Below are 26,364 nucleotides of genomic sequence, written 5' to 3' on the forward strand. Positions count from 1 at the left end.
GTCTGGTGAGCCCATTTCCATTCCAAAATTAATTCAGTCAGGCCTCATAAAATGACACATAAGAGCTAATGTTGTATCCACAGGAAACAAAACTGCTGTAGGTGAAATTGTAGACTGTGAATGACGTCTAATCCAGGGATGTTGCTATCAATGAAGACTTCTCTGTTACCATCAATAAACTCTTGTTTGGGCAAAGCCACCACTGATTGACAAAATGACCCATAATGACCCATAATGTCATAAATGATAAAGCAGTGATATTAAGCAAATGTTACAGCTCAAATTAAAAATCATCACAAGTCACTCACTTGTCATTTAGGCAGCCGTGTGTAAGTAGCTGCCTGACTGTGGCCTGGCCTTCGCTAGTGTGGGGCTGCCTTTTCTGTCTAACTGTGCTGCTGGCTTCAGTGACTGTAAGAGCACCATTCTGTTAAATTACTTATGGTCATACAAGGACAGGAATTTAGATGCCAGGAATTTAGATGACAGGAATTTAGATGCCTACTAGCATTCAGAGAAAGTCTGTTGAATCCCAGGAGCACACATCCATATTAAGAAAGCATGGGGAAGCATTTAATTAGTCTCTAGCTAAAGGGAAACAAGAAAATCCCATCTCTTTTTGGCATGCATGGGAGAAGAAGCTCCTTCCCCATCCCTTTTGCCTCTTAGATTTTATTTACTCATTGCCAAGAACAGAGAGTTGTGGTTGTGTTCCTATTAGCATCTCATAATTGTATAGCATTTCCGTGCGCTGCTCTGGTTTCGCCAGAAGCGGCTTAGTCATGCTGGCCACATGACCTGGAAAAACTGTCTGCGGACAAACGTCTGCTCCCTTGGCCAGTAAAGCGAGATGAGCGTCGCAACCTTAGAGTCGTTCACGAGTGGACTTAACTGTCAGGGGTCCTTTACCTTTTTTAAATTGTATAGCAAGCTGTAGTCTTTTTGCAAAGGCCCCTTTTTCTTGTTTCTTTTTGAAATAAAAATTTTATTTTCCAAAATACTGTAATAAAACTTTTAACCACAATAACTGGATACTAGTGTAGTTATGTTTTGAATTATGGTGCTGGAGGAGACTCTTGAGAGTCCCATGGACTGCTAGAAGATCAAACCTATCCATTCTTAAGGAAATCAGCCCTGAGTGCTCCCTGGAAGGACAGATCGTGAAGCTGAGGCTCCAATACTTTGGCCACCTCATGAGAAGAGAAGAATCCTTGGAAAAGACCCTGATGTTGGGAAAGATGGAGGGCACAAGGAGAAGGGGACGACAGAGGATGAGATGGTTGGACAGTGTTCTCGAAGCTACCAACATGAGTTTGACCAAACTGCGGGAGGCAGTGCAAGACAGGAGTGCCTGGCGTGCTATAGTCCATGGGGTCACGAAGAGTCGGACACGACTAAACAACAACAAGTGTAGTTATGAAGACAGGAGTGCCTGGCGTGCTCTGATCCATGGGGTCACGAAGAGTTGGACACGACTAAACGACTAAACAACAAAGTGTAGTTATAAAATACCATTAAAAATGCATAACCATAACTGGCTTATCTTAATAATATTCAAACAACTGAATAGGGCAGTTGACATTAAAAGGCCTGCAATTAAGTATTGAGGGTACCTCCTGAATATCAACTGAAAAGTCTTCCACAGCACGGGACTGTGGCACTCAATTCCCAACTTCCGTTGAAGCCAATCAGGCTTCTGAAACACAAGGGACAACTAGAAGTGGTTTGGAATGTGAAATAGTTCACAGGTCTGTTTCTCTGGGTGCATTTACCCACACAACTTTATTCCCATCCATGGGAATTCTCCTCTTTCCTCTTCCCCTGCGGAAGGAGAATAAAGGGGATTCGGCCTTTTTTATAGCAGAAGATACTTTTTTGCACATCTCCTGCTGCAGCAGCACCCCTGCTGAGATCAGATCCACAGGCCCCCCCCCCCCTCCCAAGCTGCCTTTCCCTTTTTTAAAAAAAAAACATGGTAGATTGAATGCCATGCTTGTTAAAGAGTGCTTCAAAATGCTGTACTGTGGAAGTTATTAAATCAGCCCTCCCCGACGGGCCGTTTTCATCTGACTTTAGGCTGGTTAGTTTTCTCTCTGTGGCTGCTTTTGGGTTCCCTCTCTCAGACCAAATCCAGTGCTCAATTCCATGGAGTCTTGGGCTCCATTCCTGTGCACGCAGACATCTTGTCTTTCTTTTTCTGTTCATAAGTGAAGCATAACATGAAAAATTTGGAAGCTGGCTATTCTAGGTGAATCTGGATTTTTATAAATATGTGGCACTGATGCACCGTAATAACCTTGAGATGCCACAACCCAGTGCTGGTGGTTGGGTTTGCAAGCCCAAGGACCATGCAGGAGTGAATGGGTTGGGCTTCTGGTCTTCAGAGTGCAAAGAAGGGCTGTTGGAAGGGCAGGCGAACAGGGTCTAATAGGTATTGGTCACTTGTGCATGATTTAATATACATACCTGCCATGCTGCCATCTCTGGATATAAATACATACTGTATTAGGTAGCCAGAAATAAGGAGTTTAACCAAAGGGGACTAAAATAAGCAAATAACACCAAATAAGTTTCCCAATTTTTTTCCAAAACAGACAAAGCATCTCTTGTTGATTTTTTCAATAATGGATGGATGTTCATAGGAAGTGTTGTAAATTTGTATCAGACATAGAGAAATTATGCCTGGGAACTATTTGAATTTGCCAGCATTAGAAAACTGCCTATTTGTAACTATTCTCCAGTTCTTTTTGTATCTACAATTGCTGCTGAAATGAAACATTGCAAGCAGCCCTTAGATTCCCCCATGTCCTTCACAACAACTCTATCAACAAAGCTTATCTTGTTGAGATGTTTCTGCTGGTTCAATACCCCAGATCTTATCATATGCAAAGTATCTGTTTGAGGATGCTTGATAACCTTATTTCTCATGGAAAGAATATTCTTGTCAAGTAAGATACCATGACAGTCTCCTTGCTGTAGGGAGAAAAGAGGGCTGGGCTAGGATATCCTGCTTTGTTTTTCCTTTAATATCTTGATGAGTTATTATCTCCCTTTAGCATGCTGACATGCTGGAACCTCCTAAATATTGAATCATTTATTTAGATGTCAACATTAAAAGAAGCCAGTACTGTGACTGAATTTTGTCAGTTCAAGATAACACTTCAAAAAGTTTAATGCTACATTTTTATGAATAGAAAAAAGAGGATTATGGTGTTTGGGAAGAACCTATAATTAGGCAACAAAGAAAGAACTGCTATTCTAAGCAAGCGGTTTTTCCAATTGCTTAAATAACAGGCATATAAGCTACACAAATAGATTGCTATCATGTTTTGGTAGCTTTTCATGCTTCCAGTATTCAGGGCTAACTTGGATATTTTCCAATGTAGACCTTCAACATTATAAAGAACTGCTTAATATTGGCTGCATTCAAACATCATGCTAAGCCATAGCTAAACCTAGGGCCAGGCCAGCCTTTCACATGATGCCACCAACAGCCACTCACAACCCCCCTTCCAACGTTGCCTCAACTGTGCAACACTTTTTTCTGCTTATGTTTCATAGATCTATAGCCTGAATTCTATGAATTTTATATATCTATGGACTGGGGCATGCATGCTGGGTAATTAAGGTGGTGGGCAGCCACTGCAGATGGGAGTCAAATTTTCTCCCATTCCAAAGATGCACCATTGTCCGTCCACAGCTGAGACGGCCCCCCAGGGCAGGAATGGAATGAACTATTTCTCATTCCAAACCACTTCAGAGCCCTTGGGGCCCTCAGGCAGTACCCAGCCTGGCTGACTATTGGTCCTGGGGCAACCCAGTCAGATGGGTGGGGTATTATTATTATTATTATTATTATTATTATTATTATTATTATTATTACAGGACATCCCTATTTTCATCGGAGAAATGTTGGGGGCATGCTCTTTCTTTGCTAATGGAAGTGGGGAACTTTGGAAGCAACTTAGAAGGGGATATTTGAAAGGTCCAACAGCCTGTATTTCCACACTTTACTTTGCTGCATATTTTGTGATTTTAAATCTCTCACCAAATAGTATTTGCCCCAAACCTGGTTCGAGGCATCAAATCATCTTACCATCACTGCCTAAGTACCAAGGGCGCACAGGACAATTCTATACCTCCTTGCTGCTTTCAGATGCCAATCCTACTATAACATACAGCGTTGCCAGATTCTGCACAGCAGCGTTCAAGATTCAACGGATGATGGCCTGTGCCACAAACTAGATATAATGGGGTGCTCTGCAGACTGATGTCTGTGGTCTTATATATACTAGCCTTTTGCGGTCTTTTACTCTTGTCTGAGGTTCCTAAGCCTTCTTTTAGACTTTCTTAACTTCTTTTGGATTCTTATGGACTTTTATTATGTTTTAACTCTTCTTAGTGGGTTTTTTTCTTTTATTTTAAATGATTTTAAATTATTGTACCCCTCCCTCCTTATCAGGGCCGGATTTAGGTTTGATGAGGCCCTAAGCTACTGAAGGTAATGGGGCCCTTTATATGTCCAGCTGTCCTTTGTCAACAACAAATTATCGCTATTTTTGTGTTGAATATATGCTATACATGCCCATTACTTACATCATAGATATGTAGGTTTTATTTTGTTTTTTATCTTATGTTTTGGAAATGTACATCCAGGTTTTTTCCCTTTAAATTTTTTGGGCGCCCCCCAAGAGAGTGAGGCCCTAAGCTAGAGCTTGTTTAGCTTATATGTAAATCCAGCACTGCTCCTTATGCTGGTCTACGGCCGTAATAAAGTGTTGGTTGTTGATTGATTGATTGATTGATTGATTGGATCAAGGCATCCAGGAAATTCTCCTTTTATTTTACCATATTTATTCATTTCCCTTTCACCAAACCAACAAGAGTCTCTAGAGTGTGAAAGGCCAGACCCCCTGGGGAGCATTTTTGGTGACTCACAACCAGTGCTTTTTTTCTGGGGGTACGCAGGGGTACGCATACCCCTAAACATTTTGTGAATCTAAGTTTGGCCTCATTGAGGGGCTGTATTTCAATATGAGCAGGAAAATGAGAGTACTCCTAAACATTTTTTTAAGAAAAAAAGCACTGCTCTCAACTATGTTAATACAGTGTATCCACATCAAGCCCCCCCAGCCTAGACAGTTGCTGCGGATTCAAAGGCTCAGTGGAGTACCCAGTGTCTCTCTTTCAGCTGAGGAAACAGGTCCATGTAGGGCCTTGCCTGCCTCCTTCCATCTGGGCAGAGGGGGCTCCGGTTTTGTGTTTTTGTGTTTTTTAATTGTTTTTATTTTTTTATCTATGTCTTTTTAAATTGTAATTGATAGTAATGCTGTATCCTTAGTTTAATATTTTATGATTTACTAGCTGGCCCGGCCACGCGTTGCTGGGGTTCTTTCTTGTGATTCCCCCCACTCTGTCTGGACACATGATTTATCCTGCCCCCTCCTCCCCCACCCCCTGGTTCATCCCTGTGACTGCCCCCCCTGTCCTGACCCATGAGCTATTGAGCCCCCTTTTCCCCCACCCCCGCGGCACATCCAGGTAACTGGCCCCACTCTGTCCTGACTCATGAGCTATCGAGCCCCCTCCTCCCCCACCCACACTGTCTGAGCCCTCTGTTGTCTCCAGGGAATGTTGGCCCCTCCCCCTGTATCTCCATACCGTGGCCCCCACCCTTCGAAAAGGAACTGTCAGCTTCTGGGTTCTGTTTCCCAGCATGCACTTTTCTCTGAGCCCTCTGTTGTCCCTGGGGAGCATTGCTCTCTCCCCCCCTGTATTTCCATACTTGGGCCCCCACCCTTGGAGAAGGAACTGTCAGCTTTTGGGTTCTATTTCCCAGCATGCACTTTTGTCTGAGCCCTCTGTTGTCCCTGGGGAGTGTTGTCCCATCCCCCCTGTATCTCCATACATTGGCTACTGCACACGCATTGTGAACATTTTTATATGGATAGATAGATTATTATTATTTTGAACATGAGAAGCAGAAGTTACTATTGTTTAATTTTGGGGGGGCTGTCATTTATTTTGGTGGGTATTGTATGATTTGGGTGTTGTTGTGTGTTTTGTGTTTTGTTGTTTGTTTTGGTTATTTGGATTTTCTAATTTTGGAGTAGGTGTTTTGAATGTAGGATGCGGTGTTGGTTTGAGGACTTAAAACTGGGGAGAGAAAGTGCATGGTTGTTTTTTTAAAAGACGCAGAGGCTGGCAATCAGTCATAGTATAAAGCCTAGGTTAACAGGGGCACGACACCGTAGCCTCGCATGTGACACAACGCCCACTAAATTAAAAAGCAAAAACCCCTCACTGTGCCCCCAAGTGCGTGTTAGGGGAAATGATGAGTGACTGCCTAATGCTGCCAGGCATTTATTAATGCAGGAGAGGCTTTGGGCTTTGGCTTTGGAAGTGGAATGGCCATTTTGGCGGTCGGCCTACTCAGTTTTCCCTGTCCCAACCCACCCCCCCCCACTGCTTTGGCTGACTCATCGTTCCCTCCCCCCCATAGCTATGTGTTTCCCCCCTCTCTTTGTTGTGCTTCATCCCTGTGCCCCCTCCCCCGGTTGCGCAAGGCCCTATTCTGTTTGTTTTTCCCTGCTTGGCAATGCTGCAGAGTATTAAAAAAGCTGGGCCTTGTTGCTGCAAAAGGACTCTTTTCAGTTGGTTGCTGTGGAATTTTGTGGTGTCATCTGGCAGCGCAGCTTTTGGATGCTGCTGGAGTCTTCAGAGCTTCTGGTGGTGACGTCTAATTTGGGTGCCATTTTTTGTGTTTAATCATTATTTTAGGTGTGAAAGGTGTGGGTTTTTTATTATGCCAGATCCCTCCCTGATGGGCAAGGTATGTTCTGCCCAAATTTGTTTCAATTCGGTTCAGCGGTTATGGAGAAAGGCTGTTTCATCTGCGTGCGCAATGCCTACATTTTTAGATATATAGAAGATGTGGAAATGGTTTTCCATTTGGTTGTGTACTTTTCTTTGTGTTTTATTTCTTGCTTATGACTTTTGTTACGTTGGTAATTACCGGTATGTAAATCTTGTCATGTCGTAAGCTGCCTTAACTATGGCAACGCAGCATACAAATAAAATGATGATGATGATGATGATGATGTATACTCTCCTAATCCCTACCATGGGAGAGGGTCTCATATAAAAGTATCCTTTAAATTATTATTTAAATGACCATTAAAAATAAGCTATATCTGAATATAATTAGCTATGTTTTCCATTGTGTCAAGCTGGTTTATATATCTGTATTCACTTTTCACAGTATCCTTACCAGGAAAATGTCACAGGACTGGAACAATTCAAATTTATAAAACATGAGACAAGCATCTTAAAATATATCTCTTGGAATGCTTTTTAAAATACCGTATGTGCTGGCAGCAATCACAGGAATGTTTTTCTTCCTCCTAGAATACATCTTGCAATGGGTATTCTCTAGAGAGTAATCAGTAATGGTTTTACCTAGAATTGAGGTCACATTTAAGAGGTAACTATCCAATGTTTTATTCAAAGTGCTGCTCAGATCCTCTTTTGCTATTAACCTACTTGAGTCTGTTTTTGTTGTGGGGATCAAACCTCAAGGAAGCTTGATCTTGTTATGTTTTCAGGGCATCTAAGAAAATCAGTTTCTTTCGACAACAGCTTTGTTCTGAATTTAAAATATTCAGTGAGGTGACATTTATTAGTCTTGTCCTGCTCACCAACTCAAAGCTAAGACATATCCATATTTTCTGATGCCACTGATTTCAAGTTTCCATTCCTCCAGCTGCTTCTTAGTACCTTAGGCCCACATTTCCACTATTTTCCTGGTGCCTTTTATGTCTACTTGCCAGTTAGCTTTCCTACCTTTCTTCCTTCCCTCCTGAGTCAGCTTATGTGGTGTGGGATTTGGGTAAGTCCTTTTGGGGCAGAGACCCATTTGCAGGTCCAGGCGCTGTGAAGCTGTGAGCCGTGAGGTCAATGCGTGGTGAAGTTGCAGTAAATGCACTACAACCATTTTAGGATTTAAACAGGCCACAACTTTATCAGATGTCAGCAGATTTGGGCGCAGGCATTGGGTATGTGTGCTGTATCAACCAGCCTGCTGTTGGTTGATTATTTGGCAGGGTTAACAAAGGTTAAGAGTTGTCCTGTAACATACATCAAATTGGAAAGACCCCTCCAATCACCATTTTGGGAGTGCTCTGGCCCATCAGCCCCCATCTAGGTGTCCAAGTGGAAACACCCTCCCCTGGATCACATCAACGGGATGCCCTGATTCCCCGGACCAGGTGTTGGGGCTCCTGACCCACCCACCCCTGTGTCCACTTTGACTAAGGATCCAACCCAATGCCTTGTCTGCCATCAAGTTCTGACAATTGCTATGAGTTGGCAAAAAACCCAATATTCCTCCCTGCCCCCAAACACAGTGACAAAACAGGCCTGCAACACAATGCTTAGGGTGAGAAATCCAGCCCTGACTGGGACTGAGTCCAGGGCACGGCTGGCTTAAATAGCCAGGGAGTGGACCAGAGGGGATCATTGTTCCTCCTGCTGCACACTCCCAATGGGCTGCAGTCGCGAAGGAGCCCCAGCAGCCAGCAGGAAGGGACGTCTGCCCCTGCCCAGCATGGCCATGCCAGACTGCAACCCCCTCTCCCCTCCAGCAGCCACTAGGCAGTCCTTACATGGCTGGAATGTGGCTCTGAGCCTTCTCACTTCCCCCTCCTGGCTGGTAAGCTTGGAGGTGCAGGGGGAGCAGAGCTACCAGCGCTGGCATAGTAGCTCTGTGGGGCAGAGCATCCAGGACAGGGAGGTCATAGGAGGGGGAAAGTGAGGTGGCAATAGCAGTCAGCGTGCGCACAGTGGGAGGGGAAGCAGTCGTGGCAAGGACCTCAGAAGTAGGCGCAGGGGCCCCTCAATGCTGACAAATCTGCTATACTTACTGCATTTTTCCTCTGAGCAGTTTATTGTTCAGCATTTGGTTTGTGTGTATGCCTGTGCTACCTCTCTCTCTCTCTCTCTCTCTCTCTCTCTCTCTCTCTCTCTCTCTCTCTCTCTCTCTCTCCTCATTTTGCTGCCAAGGGAAATTTACACTAAAATATTCAGGCATATCCAGCTGAATTATAAATGCTGAGCAATACTGGAATAGAAGCTGCTCTTCTGATAAGAGGACCGTGATGCATTAATAACCCTGACTATAAACAGAAGCAGTTCACTGTCCGTGAGCAGAATCTATTGTTAATGTTAAAGCAACTTGCATTGATGAGGCACCTGTAAAATCTCACTAGTTTAAATAAAGATGAACAATTATAATTCTGGACCAAACATTTGTTCACTCTAAATTCCTATTGCCGATCTGAAGCAGAGCTCTGAAAGGGTATCGTAGGATATTCCAAGAGCACTCAGACACAACCTGCAGTGCTTTAGGATTTTGCCTTCCACAGGGAGTACTTATACCTGATTTCCATTGTTTCTGCAGCTTATCTTGCATCTTTGGATTTCTGTTCCCTTGATAACAGACTCCCATCAATCTTTGCCAGAAAGAATAAATTTGCTTCCTTACCTCCTGAGACTGATAGAATAAAGGAGTCCTGGTAGACCACAAACTTGACATGAGTCAACAGTGTGATGCAGCAGCTAAAAAAGCCAATGCAATTCTGGGCTGCATCAATAGGACTATAGCGTCTAGATCAGGCATCCCCAAACTTCGGCCCTCCAGATGTTTTGGACTACAATTCCCATCATCCCTGACCACTGGTCCTCTTAGCTAGGGATCATCTGGAGGGCCGCAGTTTGGGGGTGCCTGGTCTAGATCAAGGGAAGTAATAGTACCACTGTTACTTGGAAACACTGCCTTATGAGGAACAGCTTAGGGAGCTGGGTATGTTTAGCCTGGAGAAGAGAAGGTTAAGGGGTGATATGAGAGCCATGTTCAAATATACGAAAGGATGTCATATAAAGGAGGGAGAAAGGTTGTTTTCTGCTGCTCCAGAGAAGCGGACACGGAGCAATGGATTCAAACTAAAAGAAAGAAGCTTCCACTTAAACATTAGGAAGAACTTCCTGAGTAATAAGGTACCAACCAAAGAGGAGTGGCAGAAAAAATTGTTAATATATTATTATTCAGCAACGAAAAATGCTGAAGTTAAAGGAATTAATGAGGAAACCAGAAATAAAGATTGGGGGAAATATAGAAGTTATGTAATGACAATGGTGGAAAAACCCTCGCTTGTAGAAGCCATTTGATGACTCAGATACAAAAGATTTACTAATAGACACACACTAACGTTTCAGGTATACAGATGATTGAAAGAACATGAAAGGCGCAGAACAAATATGGCTGGAAGCACAATTTTCACGTATGGTGGGTGGAGGGTGGGGTGGTGGGCGGTAGGAAATAATGTAACCTTTATTTATTATTATTATTATTATTATTATTATTATTATTATTATTTTATTGGATGTTAATTTGTTTGAGCTTACCTTTATTTATTTACAATATGTTAAATGTATATGATTTATCATTTTATATGATTTCCTGATTTATAACTGTTTTTTTTTCTTTTCCTTTCTTCCGTTTGTGTTGACATAATCTGTAATGATTTGAAGTACAAAATAAATTTTTTTAAAAAAGAAAGAAAGTATCACTTTTGAATAACATAAAAAAACACATTAGGAAGAACTTCCTGACAGTAAGAGCTGTTCGACAGTGGAATTTGCTGCCAAGAAGTGTGGTGGAGTCTCCTTCTTTGGAGGTCTTAAAGCGGAGGCTTGACAGCCATCTGTCAGGAATGCTTTGATGGTGTTTCCTGCTTGGCAGGGGGTTGGACTGGATGGCCCTTGTGGTCTCTTCCAACTCCATGATTCTTTGATTCTTACTTGTTTGGGGCTGTGTTTCCCCTGCTGAATCATCTGCTCCATATTCTTCAGGTCGGGCATTGTTTTCTTTTTTGGAGACGACAGAGGCAAAGAAGGTATTGCAGAGTTCTGCCCTTTCTCTGTCCCCTGTTCGCATTTCACCATCTTCTCCTCTTACATGAGTAGAATGTGTCCTTTTCTTTAAAATGCATCTCTGGGTTATTTGTTGGGCATAGGAATTCGTTCATTTATTTTTTCTTTCAAAATATAGTCCAACCCCACACAAGGTCTGAGGGACAGTGGACTGGCCCCCTGCTGAAAAAGTTTGCTGACCCCTGGTCTATGGCATCTCCTAGGAACCAAAAATGACAGAGTGTCACTAGGAGAATTTTCACTGTGAACACAGTGCACAGGCAGGTGGAATCCTTCCTTCCTCCCTCATCCACGATCCCAGTGGAATTGTCCTCTCTCTCTCCAAACACACACCACACATGAGTTTTAACCTTAAATAAATTATCCCCTTTGCATCATCGGGAGTTTCCCCCTGAAGATTAATAGCAGAGTGGGTGGGGACAGCCAAGTGATACATAACACCAGACTCGTCTGACGGAGGTTTACTGCTCAGCTGTGGATAACTGATTTATTGGACTATCTCCTCCTACTGAAGAAATGTTCAGTTGTCTGGACTGAATGATGATTTGCTTCCTCTCATTGCATATATGCTGAAGCAAATACAGTCATACCTCGGTTTAAGTACGCTTCGGTTTGAGTACTTTCACTTTAAGTACTCCACGTACCTGTCTGGATCGGATTAATTCACTTCCCCTTACTTTCAATGGGAAAGTTCGCTTCAGGTTAAGTACGCTTCAGGTTAAGTACAGACTTCCGGAACCAATTGTGTACTTAAACCGACGTACCACTGTATTGACACTTTTGCATGTGAATATTGCCACCCTCAGACAAGTTATATTTCAGACATACCCTGGTGAATTCTTGCATAATTCATTTCTGCATAATTCATTTCTGGGGAAATCTGTATCTGTTTTGCTGATGTATGTAGCATTTGTTTAGGACTCTCAAAATACACATGTCAAGATCAACCATTGCTGCCTTCTTGCATTTTGCTATCTATTGTTAATTTTGGAATCATTTTGATTATTTTAAACATTTGTTTATGTCCCCTTTCTTCCATCTATACCCTTAATCCCCCTTTAAAAAAAACCACAGAAAGGTTTGTGACCTTGCTTTAATTTTAGTAGAGCAATAGTCTGTTCTTCCAGAACAGTGTAACTTGTTTGCAGAAGGAATTTGTCTTTTTAGGTGTACATAATGTGATAGTCAGCACTGACTTTTGTATATCCAAAAGGCTGGAAAGAGCAAACTTCTTTCTACCATTTGCTGTATTCCATGTCACCCTCCTCCTCATTTTTCCAAACACCCAAAAGGCAGGGAATGGGGTTGTTTGGTTGGGCAGCGGGGGAGACAGTTAGTTTTGCTTGGGTGTCTGCTAAATGATTTGTAACCATTGAGCTAGTGCACTCCCCTCCTGCTGGTTGCATAGGATAAAATAGTCTTGTTGCTGTGACAACGCAGCTGATCCTGTTAACTGGCTTAATCCCAGGGAGCTGAGTAGTGGAAGGTAGTTGCTACAGGGCTGGATGCTGGCATGTCATCTCTACCTTCTGCTCCTTTTGCTGCTGGATAATTATCCTGTGCTTGGAGGGTTTGTCAGCCTGATTCAAAACACATTTATAGCATGTGGCTTCTTCCCCCAAAGAATCCTGTAAACTGCACTTTACCTCTCACAGGGCTTAGTTTCCAGGATTTCAGGGGGAGGCAACGTCTTTTAAATGCATCGAGGGTATGCAGCCATAGTCAAGATGTTTGGCATATATTCATTAGCAGTGTTATTTTTCTAGAAAAAGAGGTGCCGGAACTCACCATGAACTCCCTCGTACTCTTAGAATGGTAATGGTACCCACCTGAGAGGGGCTGGAACTGAGTTCCGGTGTGTTCCGGCTGGGAAAAGGCCTTGTTCGTTTGTTCTGCAATGAAAGAAGAAAATACATCTGATAAAAAATTACCTGGCCTGCTTGTGCCATGAAATTATTAAAGCAGACTCGTTCTTCAGATATTTTCTATCTATCTATCTATCTATCTATCTATTCATACTTCAAGATTTCCTAATCTTTCCTTTATTGGGATAACGGCTATAGAGAGCCCTGGCTCTTAACCACAATGTGTTCTTCTTGGCAAATGTGGGGAAGTGAGAACAAAGAACAAGAGGCCTGGACTTGGTTACAGAACTCGGCAAAAGGATTCGGTTCCTTGCACACACGCACACACACACACTGGATATAAAAGGGAGGGGGCAATTACCCCAAACTGCAAAGAGAGGTTTGTCCTCCACTGACCCCTCCCGCAGATATTGGGTGATTCCCTCGTCCCACTGCAGCCCCATAAGGACACAGCCCTTGATATTTCATAGTATAGGTATAGAAATACTTTTGTTAAAAAAAGTACATTTTTATGCATAAATAAATAAATAATATTTTTGAAACAGACCATTCTTAAGATGCTGAATTTAGTAGTTATAAAAGCATCAGAGTATCGTGGCACCTTCAAGATTAACACATTGAATGCACATTGTATTCAAGTTTTAAAATAAATGATTTAAAATTGTTTTTGCTAAATGGTGCTAAACAGTGTCACCACATATGAATGAAGGAACAGTGGTAGTGAATTATTTCACCACTGCCAGAAACTCATGTAAGTGAAGTTCACATTTCTACAGCAGTTAGGTCAGCTATTAGTAGCTTTCCCAACTTCTTGCTCTCAACAACTGCCAAAGTAGAAAAAATCATGAGTTTTTCACAATACTATATAATGAGTTCCATATAGAATTTTCCTTTCTGTTTTGAGGCTTCAAGTCTTTTCTGCTTCTGTTAAATATTTATTACTGTTGTGTAATGTCTCCATTTCTTGATGCATTATTGGGTCTTGGAATTCTGATTTGCATTAATGCTAGGCAGTGAACACAATACCTATAAAGCACATTCAAAGCACATTATTTCCCTCAAAGAATTCTGGGCACTGCCCCTTAAAGGTAATGGGGCCCCTGACCATCAGGTCCAGTCGTATCCGACTCTGGGTTAACGGCGCTCATCTCGCTCTATAGGCCGAGGGAGCCGGCGTTTGTCCGCAGACAGCTTCCGGGTCATGTGGCCAGCATGACAAAGCTGCTTCTGGCGAACCAGAGCAGCGCACGGAAACACCGTTTACCTCCCCGCCGGAGCGGTTCCTATTTATCTACTTGCATTTTTGACGTGCTTTCGAACTGCTAGGTGGGCAGGAGCTGGGACCGAGCAATGGGAGCTCACCCCGTTGCAGGGATTCGAACCGCCAACCTTCTGATCAGCAAGCCCTAGACTCTGTGGTTTAACCCACAGCGCCACCTGGGTCCCTAGTTTGCCCCTTACATAGTTATAATTCCCATCAACCCTTAACAAACTACAGTGTCCAGAATTCTTTGAAGGGGAAAAAATGTGCTCTGAATATATAGCCTGTAGGTAGCCAGTTGGGTGTACCCACAGTATTTCTGTATTTCAGATTCTTCAAGGCTGCACATAGATAGATAGATAGATAGATAGATAGATAGATAGATAGATAGATAGATAGATAGATAGATAGACAGACAGACAGACAGACAGACAGACAGACAGACAGACAGACAGACAGACAGACAGACCTGGTGGCATTGTGTTCATTTAAGTGCCACATTTAAAATATTAGAAATGTCTAATGGAAAACAATCTATTCTTGCATTCCAGATTACAGTGTTTCGCATGGGATCAGAAGGACACCAAGATATTGACCTGGCCATCTTGACAGCTTTGCTAAAAGGTAATCGTGTTTTCTGCACAGAAAGTCTTTGACAAATTTACACACATTTATTCGTCCTGCATTGTATGATGCCTAAGTAGCAAACTTTTAGTATCCCAAGGTCTGGTCTGAAGGTGCAAAAGGTTGTCCCCTTGCTAAAACTAAGCCGGTCTGGGACTGGTCAGTATCTGGATAGGTGTCTGCCTGAGAACCAAGTGGGCAATGCCTTTCATGTACATTTGGTTCCATTATGGGGGAAAGATGGGATATGGGTAAAAGGTAAAGGACCCCTGGATGTTTAAGTCCAGTCAAAGGCGACTATGGGGTGTGGCATTCATCTCACTTTCAGGCCAAGGGAGCTGCCATTTGTCCACAGATAGCTTTCCGGGTCATAACTAAACCGCTTCTGGCGCAATGGAACTCTGTGATGGTAGCCAGAGCACATGGAAACGCCATTTACCTTTCAAAGGCAGTACCAGATTCAAAGTCACATAAATCCAGAGCTAGCTGTTCAAGAGGTCCAGAATGTGAGTCAGGCCCACATGCCATGGCTGGAATTGAATTGCAATCAGTGAGAATACAAGAACAAATGTAAGGCTTCTGTTTGGAGTTTGGATTGACAGACTGATGCTGTCAATCTGGTACTTCCTGAATGCTTGCTTCTGAACCATTGTATAATATTTACTCAAACTGCATTTTAGTCAAAATAAAAATAAAAAACCCTTCCAGTAGCACCTTAGAGACCAACTAAGTTTGTCATAGGTATGAGCTTTTGTGTGCATGCACACTTCTGCATTTTAGTGATATCATTACTGAAAAACAGATGCTCTGTTGGGCAAGAGGTAGTAAGTGAAACTCTGTAGTTCATTCTGCAGTTTCAAGGGACCCATCAGTACAGTGGTACCTCTGGTTAAGAACTTAATTCGTTCCAGGGGGTCCATTCTTAACCTGAAACCATTCTTAACCTGAGGTACCACTTTAGCTAATGAGGCCTCCCGCTGCTGCAGCGCACAATTTCTGTTCTCATCCTGAGATAAAGTTCTTCACCCGAGGTACTATTTCTGGGTTAGCGGAGTCTGTAACCTGAAGTGTCTGTAATCTGAAGCGTCTGTAACCCAAGGTACCACTGTATATGGAAAACAGCACTCACAGCATAGGGGACCAAGTAATTATCTAGCTGAATGGGATGGTGGTCTTAGTTTTCCAAAACAGAAACAGAATCAGCATGAGAGTTTGTTCACTTTTTGGTTGTCTTTTATTACAATAGGTAATAATTATTTATTTGACATGGCAGATAAAAGCAATTCAATGTGATATGCAATATCTTTCACTCTACACATATACAGACTACTGTGTTGTTTCTGGGTGTATTTTTAAGCCAAAGACTGTGAGTTTGGAGGAGAGGAGAGAGTTGCTGAGTCGTTATTTGCTGATCATTTTTCAACAAAAAATCACTCTCCCAAGCTACTTTTTCACTAGTAGACAATTCCCCCAGATTTTCTCTGTCAGGGGGAATACTATTTTATTTATTTTATTTTTATTTCATAAACTTTATGCACTGCTTGATTGAGTGAAAAAATAAACAAACCTCAGAGTGCTTTACAAAAAACTAGTATTTAGCTAAAAATGACCAGAAAGGCCTTTCCCCCCTCTGTTCATCCATTCTCTTCATGAACTCACAGCCCACTAAGAAATTATTTGGATTGTTGTCAATAATAATAATCCTACAGAACTCCCTTCAATGTGTGTTTTGAGACCCAGTGGCCCTTCCTTTATAGCTCTCTTGTCATGTTAGGGTCTGGGAGAGTCCTCATCCCTGCTGAGTTACAAGAAGGGCTACCATCCTAGTAGAGGGTTGGTTTTACATTATTATTATTCCCCCAGTCTTTTCCCCAACATGATTTGCAAGGCTGCCCAAATCCTTACAACATCTGTCCTGTTAATATCTGGAGAGCAGCACGCTGGGTGATGCCTGTGTTTTTCCGTTGCTGCAGTCTAATCCACTGTTGTGCTCACTGGAGCATATTGCTAAGCTCACCTGCACCGGATTCCTCCTCTGCGTTCCTCCTCGCTTGTAATTGTGCGGTGAATCATCTTTCTCAGAAGGCTTCCGTCCTGCAGCTGCTGAGCACATTCTCTCCCATCCTCTTTATGCAAGGGGCGAGGAGTATCAACCATGAAATGATTGTATGATTGCTTTGAAACTAAAGCATTAGCATAGCATAGTATGTGGAACTGAGAGGTGGGCATTTTTACAGTCTGTAAAAACCAGAACAGCTCAGCCCAGTAGAGAAGCCTGTCCCTCTCCCCACCCCCCACATCATGGCACCGAAGCCAGAGCAAGGGGAGGTCGATCTGGAAGATCTTAACTAGTAAAATAGGCTGATGGCTCCCGGCAAGTGGCTCAGGTGGAGATGAATGTGGAGGAGTCTTGAGTATTAGCTTCCCTTCTTTACAACTGGATGCTGTGCATAGTGTTGTATTGTTGAGACTTTGATAAAAAGGCAGAAAGCATTTGCCAAAGAATCAGGATTGCTTCTTAGCTTATATCCTAAACAAAACTACTTTGGACCCTACACAGCTGGACAGAACCACATACTTTTTATTCCTTGCTTTTGCAGGAGAGGGATTTCCCCGACATTGTATGCCTTCAATCAGATTGGATATGCTATTTAAAAAACAAAACAAAAATTAATACATTGTGGAATAAACCAGAGATTAAATTAAAATGCAACCATAGTGCTGGATGCTTAATAGAAACATGCAGCAGCAGCAAAGATTGTGGTTTGCTGTGTCATAACAGTAGTATGATGTAAATCCACCCCAGAGGCACAGGGTAGAAAAAGCAGCTTTCTAGCACAGAGAGACAAATGAAGGGGGTATCCTAGCAACAACACAGAAACCATGTGATGTTTTTAGAGCTTTTTTTTTGCCTTGATAAGGTTTCATTCCTCTTGAAATCTAAAGGGAATGTAAACCAGAGATTCAAAGAGCTTCCTGCCCAACAAAATTTCCAGATGATTGACTAATTTAAATACAAAGAGGAAAATAATGTAAGCTCCTATCTGTGAAATTCTATTATATCTGATCTAATCATCAAATCATAAAATTGAGTAATACATAAGAGATCCATGCCCTAGTAGCAATTGTGAAATTTCTTGGCCACCCAATGAATGGATGCAATATTATCGTTCATTCCATCATGGGTAGGATGATGAGGTCAACCTGCTGGCGGTAATATGCTCATTTATCGATTCATCCGGGTTGTTTCCTGAAGTTTGGACCACAGCGGTAGTCATCCCTTTCTTCAAAAAGGGCCTTGCATCCAATCCAGCTAGTGATAGACCAATTAGTTTGCTACCTGTAATTAGCAAATAATATGCAAAGCATTAGTTGATTCGATAACTGATGAAGCTATTATTGCCAAAGAGCAAGCAGGATTTAGACGAGGCAGATCCAGTGTAGACCATTGCCTTGTACTAGCCCATGATATAGATGAGTATGTTAAGAAACCAGGTGGTGTGCTATATGCTGCTTTCATTGATCTGAATGCTGCATTCGATTCAATCTCTCAAGTAAGACTGTGGGATAAGTTGAACTCTTCAAGTATAAAGGAAAGATTATTGTTCTTGACTAAATCTATATAAATAAAAATGTAAGTGTCCGTTTGTAAATGACCAGTAATCTCCAAAAGTGTTTGACCGATTGCATTGAAATTTTGACACAACATTGCATGAGAATACGGAAGTGTTTGTATATACTTAGATTGAACAGATGTCACACCTGTGGCAGGTAAAACCCTGTTTTTCACCAAAAATAGCGCCATCTGCTGGACATAAAAGTAACACATGTTATAGTAAACATTCCAAGCAGAACTAACCAAGCAGAGGCTGCTGGGAGTGACTCCCTGGTGGCTCCTCCGAGGGTGGGGGCCAGATCCTGACATCAGCTGGCAGAAGCTGCTGGGAATGACTGCCTGACAACTCCTTCTCTGAGGGCGGCGGCTGGATCCTTCCCCTTCCCCCGGCAGGCCCCGGTGGGAGTAAGCAGTACCACCGAGACCATGCAGTATGCGAGGGGGGAGAGGGAGAGTTCGGGGTGCCGGGTGCATGGGAGTGGCTGCACGATGACTCCTGCTCCAAGGCCGGCGACCGGATCCTGCTCCTTCACCCGGCGGACCCCACCGGGAGCATGCAGTACCGCCGAGACCGTGCGGTATGCGAGGGGGGGAGAGGGAGAGGTCGGGGTGCTGGGTGCATGGGAGCGGCTGCCCGATGACTTCTGCTCCGGGGCCAGCGACCGGATCCTGCTCCTTCGCCCGGCAGACCCCGCTGGGAGCATGCAGTATGCGAGGGGGGGAGAGGGAGAGGTTGGGGTGCCGGGTACATGGGAACGGCTGCCGGGCGACTCCTACTCCGACTCCGACGGGTGAAGTCTTGGGGGGGGCACATTAATGTCTACAAAATGAAGGGGGCTATGAAACGGGGGGCAGGGGGCCCTTCTCTACGTTCAAGACAACCCTGCTGTCTGTGTCTTACCTCCCAACAAAACTCACATCCAATCTTAGACTCAGCCACAGCAACGTGTGGCCGGGTACAGCTAGTGTCTATATAAAAACACTGTGCTGAAAGTGCATTGCTCTACAAATGGGCAGTTCACAGGATCTGTTCCAGCCACAAAGGGAGTTAATCAAGGTTGTATCCTAGCTCCCACAGTGTTTAATTTATATATAAATGGTATTGTCCAGAGTTTAACATCTCCAGAGTATCACACCCCTAAATTGGCCACAAAAACCATCTCTATATTATTATACTTCTATCTCAAACAAAAGTGGGTCTAAAAAGATTGATGAGGGCATTCACAGGATACTGCCAAAGGGAATTGCTGGCTGTGAATTACAAGAAAATTAAAGCCATTGTGTTTTCAAGACACTATAGGGCCCATAGATGGTATATGGATAATCAGCTGATGGAACAAGTTAAAGTCTTTAAATGTTGTTGTTGTTTAGTCGTTTAGTCGTGTCCGACTCTTCGTGACCCCATGGACCATAGCACGCCAGGCACTCCTGTCTTGCACTGCCTCCCGCAGTTTGGTCAAACTCATGTTCGTAGCTTCGAGAACACTGTCCAACCATCTTGTCCTCTGTCGTCCCCTTCTCCTAGTGCCCTCAATCTTTCCCAACATCAGGGTCTTTTCCAAGGATTCTTCTCTTCTCATGAGGTGGCCAAAGTATTGGAGCCTCAGCTTCACGATCTGTCCTTCCAGGGAGCACTCAGGGCTGATTTCCTTAAGAATGGATAGGTTTGATCTTCTTGCAGTCCATGGGACTCTCAAGAGTCTCCTCCAGCACCATAATTCAAAAGCATCAATTCTTCGGCGATCAGCCTTCTTTATGGTCCAGCTCTCACTTCCATACATCACTACTGGGAAAACCATAGCTTTAACTATACGGACCTTTGTCAGCAAGGTGATGTCTCTGCTTTTTAAGATGCTGTCTAGGTTTGTCATTGCTTTTCTCCCAAGAAGCAGGCGTCTTTTAATTTCGTGACTGCTGTCACCATCTGCAGTGATCAAGGAGCCCAAGAAAGTAAAATCTCTCACTGCCTCCATTTCTTCCCCTTCTATTTGCCAGGAGGTGATGGGACCAGTGGCCATGATCTTGGTTTTTTTGATGTTGAGCTTCAGACCATATTTTGCGCTCTCCTCTTTCACCCTCATTAAAAGGTTCTTTAATTCCTCCTCGCTTTCTGCCATCAAGGTTGTGTCATCTGCATATCTGAGGTTGTTGATATTTCTTCCGGCAATCTTAATTCCGGCTTGGGATTCATCTAGTCCAGCCTTTCGCATGATGAATTCTGCATATAAGTTAAATAAGCAGGGAGACAATATACAACCTTGTCGTACTCCTTTCCCAATTTTGAACCAATCAGTTGTTCCATATCCAGTTCTAACTGTAGCTTCTTGTCCCACATAGAGATTTCTCAGGAGACAGATGAGGTGATCAGGCACTCCCATTTCTTTAAGAACTTGCCATAGTTTGCTGTGGTCGACACAGTCAAAGGCTTTTGCATAGTCAATGAAGCAGAAGTAGACGTTTTTCTGGAACTCTCTAGCTTTCTCCATAATCCAGCGCATGTTTGCTATTTGGTCTCTGGTTCCTCTGCCCTTTCGAAATCCAGCTTGCACTTCTGGGAGTTCTCGGTCCACATACTGCCTAAGCCTGCCTTGTAGAATTTTAAGCATAACCTTGCTAGCGTGTGAAATGAGCGCAATTGTGCGGTAGTTGGAGCATTCTTTGGCACTGCCCTTCTTTGGAATTGGGATGTAGACTGATCTTCTCCAAGTCTTTAAATACCTCGGCCTTATTTTCCAGTCCAGAGGGTCATGGGGATCACATCAGAAATATGCAAAGCAAAAGGCTTCACAAAGTGCCAAAATTCTGACACATTTTTTCCATACAAAAGGTGGCAATCAGATACCATCAGCTCTTGAAGTGTTTAAAGCTAAACCCCTAGCACAGTTATTATATGGGGCTCACTCACCTTGGATCTACAGAAGCTGTTCAATCTAAGTTCCTATGGCAATTTTTTCCTGTTCCATCCTGTGTTCCAAATGCTTCATGGAGAAAGAAGATTCCACCTAAACATTAGGAAGAACTTCCTGACAGTAAGACCTGTTCGACAGTGGAATTTGCTGCTAAGGAATGTGGTGGAGTCTCCTTCTTTGGAAGTCTTTAAGCAGAGGCTTGACAGCCATCTGTCAGGAATACTTTGATGGTGTTTCTTGCTTGGCAGGGGGTTGGACTGGATGGCCCTTGTGGTCTCTTCCAACTCTATGATTCTTTGATTTTTAGAGGCTAACCTCCCCTCTGTTGAATTACAGATTTGGTGTAGGATATTTAATTATTGGCTTTGCCTAAATTTAAACCCCGCCAGTCTATTACCCTTAGTATCATGAGATTGTCATGAGAGCGCTTAGACTAAAATTGTCAACCAAAAGCTTTACTTTTCTGGTTTGTCACCACAACAGTTATTAACACTGGGCTTCAGTAAAGCAAATAATTTAATTAGACAGTGCCTATATGATATCGAGTGACAGAATAATCTGGCCACAATAAGGAAATTTTGTCTCTGGTGTGATTATTTTCCAGCTAGTCATTTTGACACTTTGACACCCTACTTGCAAAATTTAACCATTCCAAAATACAGATGTGCTTTCACTTTTGCAAGATTGAATATGCTGCCTTCAGCTGTATTTGAGGGCCGATTTTTTTTAAAAAAAATCCGCTGGAAAAACAGTTATGTCCCTGTGGAGATGGCAGTATTGAATCAGGAGCTCATGGGCTTCTAGCTTGCAATCTACACAGAGTGTGTAGAGGTCTCATCTACCGGTAGTTAAGGTTAAAAAACAAACATGATTTAAGTTAGTAGCACCTACGGTAACTTGTTCCAGTGAAACGTATCATTAGAAACTTTAGCTAGTTTAGAGAGTAGGAATAGTTAAGTTTGTTTGTTTTTTTACACAGTAAATCATGCAAAAGCCCACCTTGGACTCTCACCTGCCTTGTGTTTCTGTCTTCTGCTCACATCCCATGACGTTGTATTTAATAACATAGTCTTTCCCTCTATCTTTTTGTATAGGAGCAAATGCATCTGCTCCAGATCAACTAAGTCTAGCATTAGCCTGGAACAGAGTAGACATCGCTCGCAGCCAGATTTTTATTTATGGGCAACAGTGGCCGGTACAGTATATATACACCTCTAATATCATTTCAGTTTAATGTGGGGAAGGGGAAATAATTTGTAAAAGGGATTTTCTTCTTAAAGGAAATGTTGCCATCTAGTGGCTTCTGTAGTCTTTAGCATGACAGGTAATGAATTTATTTGTTCCAAAATCTGAAGTTGGGCAATACCAGGGGTCAGCAAACTTTTTCAGCAGGGGGCCAGTCCACTGTCCCTCAGACCTTGTGTGGGGTTGGACTATATTTTGAAAGGAAAAAAAAATGAACAAATTCCTATGCCCCACAAATAACCCAGAGATGCATTTTAAATAAAAGGACACATTCTACTCATGTAAAAACACACTGATTCATGGACCGTCCGCGGGCCGGATTTAGAAGGCAATTGGGCCTGATCCGGCCCCCAGGCCTTAGTTTGCCTACCCATGGGCAATACCTTTATTATGACCATCTAAAATGTCACAAAATGTCAAGTAAGAACTCTTTGTTAGGCTGGATGTTACCCAGAGTAAGAAGTAGGTGGAAACAGCAAAAACAAGCAACAAAAAACAAAATGTTGGCTAGAAGTTGTAGCCAGAATGTCTGTATACCTGAAGAAGTGTCTCTACCCCCATCGTTCAGCCCAGACACCGAGGTCCAGCTCTGAGGGCCTTCTGGCAGTTCCCTCCCTGCGAGAAGCTAAGTTACAGGGAACCAGGCAGAGGTCCTTCTCAGTGGTGGCGCCCACCCTGTGAAACAGCCTCCCATCAAATGTCAAGGAAATAAACAACTATCTGACTTTTAGAAGACATCTGAAGGCAGCCCTGTTTAGGGAAGGTTTTAATGTTTGATGTTTTACTCTGTTTTTAATTCATTGTCAGTCAGTCAGTCAGTCATTCCATAAGCAGTAGCAGTGGGCAGGAGGGCAGCCCTCACCTGAATTCACATCATCACTGCTGTTGTGCCAACCTCTCCTCTGCCTCCCCCCCACACACACACACCTCAGATAAGCTGCAGCAACCCAGACAACAGGTGAACACAATGGCTCCACAGACCGCTACTGGCCATCAGTCTCAGGATGGAGATTGTGGATAGCTTGGGATTGTTTCTGCAAGGTGCTACCGGTCTCAGGTCACACCTAAGATTCTGAGACAAAGAAGCAGTAATTGACCCCCCCATTTTTGGAAACTAAAAGCCTATCCATTACCCAGATCTGTCTCCAAACCCTTCTGGCTAGGCAGACAGCCAACGAAAAGAGAAAGATGGCAGTCTTCAGATTAGCAAAGTTGGGAATGAATATTGAGTCTGCCATGTGCCTTTTTACTCCTGCTCTGTGCCTAATTGTGAACCTTTGGGCAGGATGCAACTCACTTGTTGTGTGCACAAAATGAGGTCCCCTCGGGCAATGGGGATTTCTCCCCCTCTGCTCTCCCATGCCCACAACCCTTCCATGCCCTAAATCTGCTCTGGAGGTTTGGAGTAAACCACAGAAGAGGTACAGGAGAGAAGAGAGGGAGAAGTCTCCTGGTGTGAGGGGGCACTCCTTCCCCACTTAGCACAAATTGAAATCTACCCTGTGTGTTTTGCTTAAGGCTACAGATCATTTCATCATCATCATCATCATCATCATCATCATCCTTATCATTAGTAAGCTTGCTTGTTTTTGTTACATATTCATATAAATCACATTGTTTTGTCTTTCATCCGTTTTTTAAAAAAATCATATTATTATTCCCATTCATCTTCTTTCTTTGTGACAGCTGTAATTTTATTTTCTCAGAATGTCCCAGGATTGTGTTGAAAAGTCATTACATAAACATGGAATGTTTTGCTGGAATCTGCCTTTAAGATGCCAGAAGAGGTGTGAAACTGACCATATTTCCTCTCTGTACTAAAGCCTTGATGTCTCTATCAAACTGACCACGAAGACCGCCTGATTGGCTTCTTTCCTTTTTTAGGTGGGATCCCTTGAGCAAGCCATGCTGGATGCCCTTGTGTTGGACAGAGTAGATTTTGTAAAGTTGCTCATAGAGAATGGAGTAAGCATGCACCGTTTTCTCACCATCTCCAGACTAGAGGAATTGTACAATACGGTAGGGTCAAACTAAACAAAATTTTCTGTCTGTCTGTTGATTTTGCTTGTTTGCTTCAACTTCCAGCAAGCTGGTGTACACAACCTCCACCAGACTGTTTTCCCCAAGCCACACCAATCTGCCCTACACCGCATTTGATGTCAGGCCTCACTTTGTGTCATGGATGCCTCAGATTTTTCCAAACTGAAGGTGTTGATTTCCAATTCCAAGTTTTAGTGTTGGCACTGAGTAGTAATGTGGGTCCATTTACTTCTTTTCATTTTGTTTGATGATAGGTAGCTAAAAAGAGTCATTTTATGCAGTGCTTCGGGGTATCTGTATCCCTCCTCCCTTTGACAAATCTTTATTTTGATCGTGACATTTGTGTTCAGAACAGTATTTAATCCAGAATAAAGGTGGTATAATGTAATGGCAGATAAAAGCCTATGAACTTGTACCTCTCTCTGATGAAAACCTGCAGTGTAAACCTGAAGTGCCATCTGGCCAGTACATTTGCCCATTCAAGGGTTAGATATTTGTAAAAGATGTTCACTATAAAAATTGCCATGCTATTGATGGTTTAGGAAACCATACCAAATATCTGTGCCATCTCTATTTTGTTTCAAATTACTTCTTTTTGATGGGTTACAGCTATTTGGTCCTCTGTTGTCCTTCATTTTCAGAGACATGGACCATCCAACACTTTGTATCATCTTGTCAGAGATGTCAAAAAGGTAAGAGTCCAACAGGTGGACAGTAGCTTGAAGGTAATGCTGTGGCTGCTTCGATCTTGTCCTTAGAGACAGCCCCTGTTCTGCATGAGCTTTCAGTAAGAGCCTTCTCCTGTCTCCTGTCTTCAGTTGTGCAGTGTGTGTCTGTACAATGCAGTTAACTGGGCTGCTCTTTCAGCGACTTTAGATGCTTTGAGATAGCGCTTTCGCTAGCGGAATTGCAGGTGTTTTCCATGCCATGTGGATTTATGCTGTTAGCTGTATTATTATTTTTATCCACCACTATTTTGGATGCTGATTTTCCATGTTGCAGGCCAGTGCTGGACATTGCAAAGTATATAATTTTTGTTCTGGATCTTGAATCACTGCAACATTTTCAATTTCATTATGTGCTATAAAATCTCTCATCTGCATTAAAAAAAAATTTATGAATAGTGCAGTTTTAACATTAAACTTTGTCTTTAACCCAGTATCCGTACTTGAGCTTGTGGCAGAAGGGATTAGAGAGCAACTAGTGGGTTAAAAAAATCCACTTTATGAAAACCATTAAGCAGGGAGCATTGTATCAAAAACTGGGTAGATAAAAGTTTCTCTGTATTGTCAATGATACAAAGAATGAAATGAAAACTGGCACCTATTTCTCTTCATTAAAGATGGCATAAATTGATGGGAATCTATGATGGTGTGCAGTAGTGGGAGGGCAATGACTTTGCACAAAATTTGTGAAAGTAGTGGGGTATCTAGTGGGGTATCTAGTACCTGGATGCTTTCCAACACACCTGGCCAGACTCCTTTATAGCAGGCACCAAATATGAAAGATCCAGCTTTGGACATTTAAACACCTGCATCAGAAGGTACATCCGTGGGTTCAAGAGAGGGAGTGAAATATAGATTCAAAATGTGCTGCATTTTAGCAGTAACAGTCAAGTGATTCCATAGAAAGCAGAGAAACAAAAAAAATTGGGAACAAAAGAGTTTCATAAGTTTGAAAAAAAATGCCTGGAGATGTTTGAAGATGGTGTGAATGGGTTCTGCTCTGCTGGCAATCACCTATACACTGTCATTTATGAAGTAATTGAAATTAAGGAGCCTTGGAATATCATTTGAAAAATTCTGAAAGATCATT

General features: G+C 42.8%; 1 protein-coding gene across 2 annotated transcripts in view; it reads left to right on the plus strand.

Annotated features, from left to right (window-relative positions):
• TRPM3 (transient receptor potential cation channel subfamily M member 3) overlaps positions 1–26,364 on the plus strand; it is a 345,307-nt gene that overhangs the window by 248,850 nt on the left and 70,093 nt on the right. For both annotated transcript variants that reach the window (XM_035100060.2, XM_035100062.2), the window contains exons 9-12: positions 14,667–14,739; positions 22,359–22,459; positions 24,394–24,528; positions 25,191–25,241. In XM_035100060.2, the coding sequence (XP_034955951.2) occupies positions 14,667–14,739; positions 22,359–22,459; positions 24,394–24,528; positions 25,191–25,241 (360 nt within the window). The remainder of the gene's footprint in view (positions 1–14,666; positions 14,740–22,358; positions 22,460–24,393; positions 24,529–25,190; positions 25,242–26,364) is intronic.

The sequence above is a fragment of the Zootoca vivipara genome, chromosome 11, assembly GCF_963506605.1.
Source record: "Zootoca vivipara chromosome 11, rZooViv1.1, whole genome shotgun sequence".
Taxonomy (NCBI): domain Eukaryota; kingdom Metazoa; phylum Chordata; class Lepidosauria; order Squamata; family Lacertidae; genus Zootoca; species Zootoca vivipara.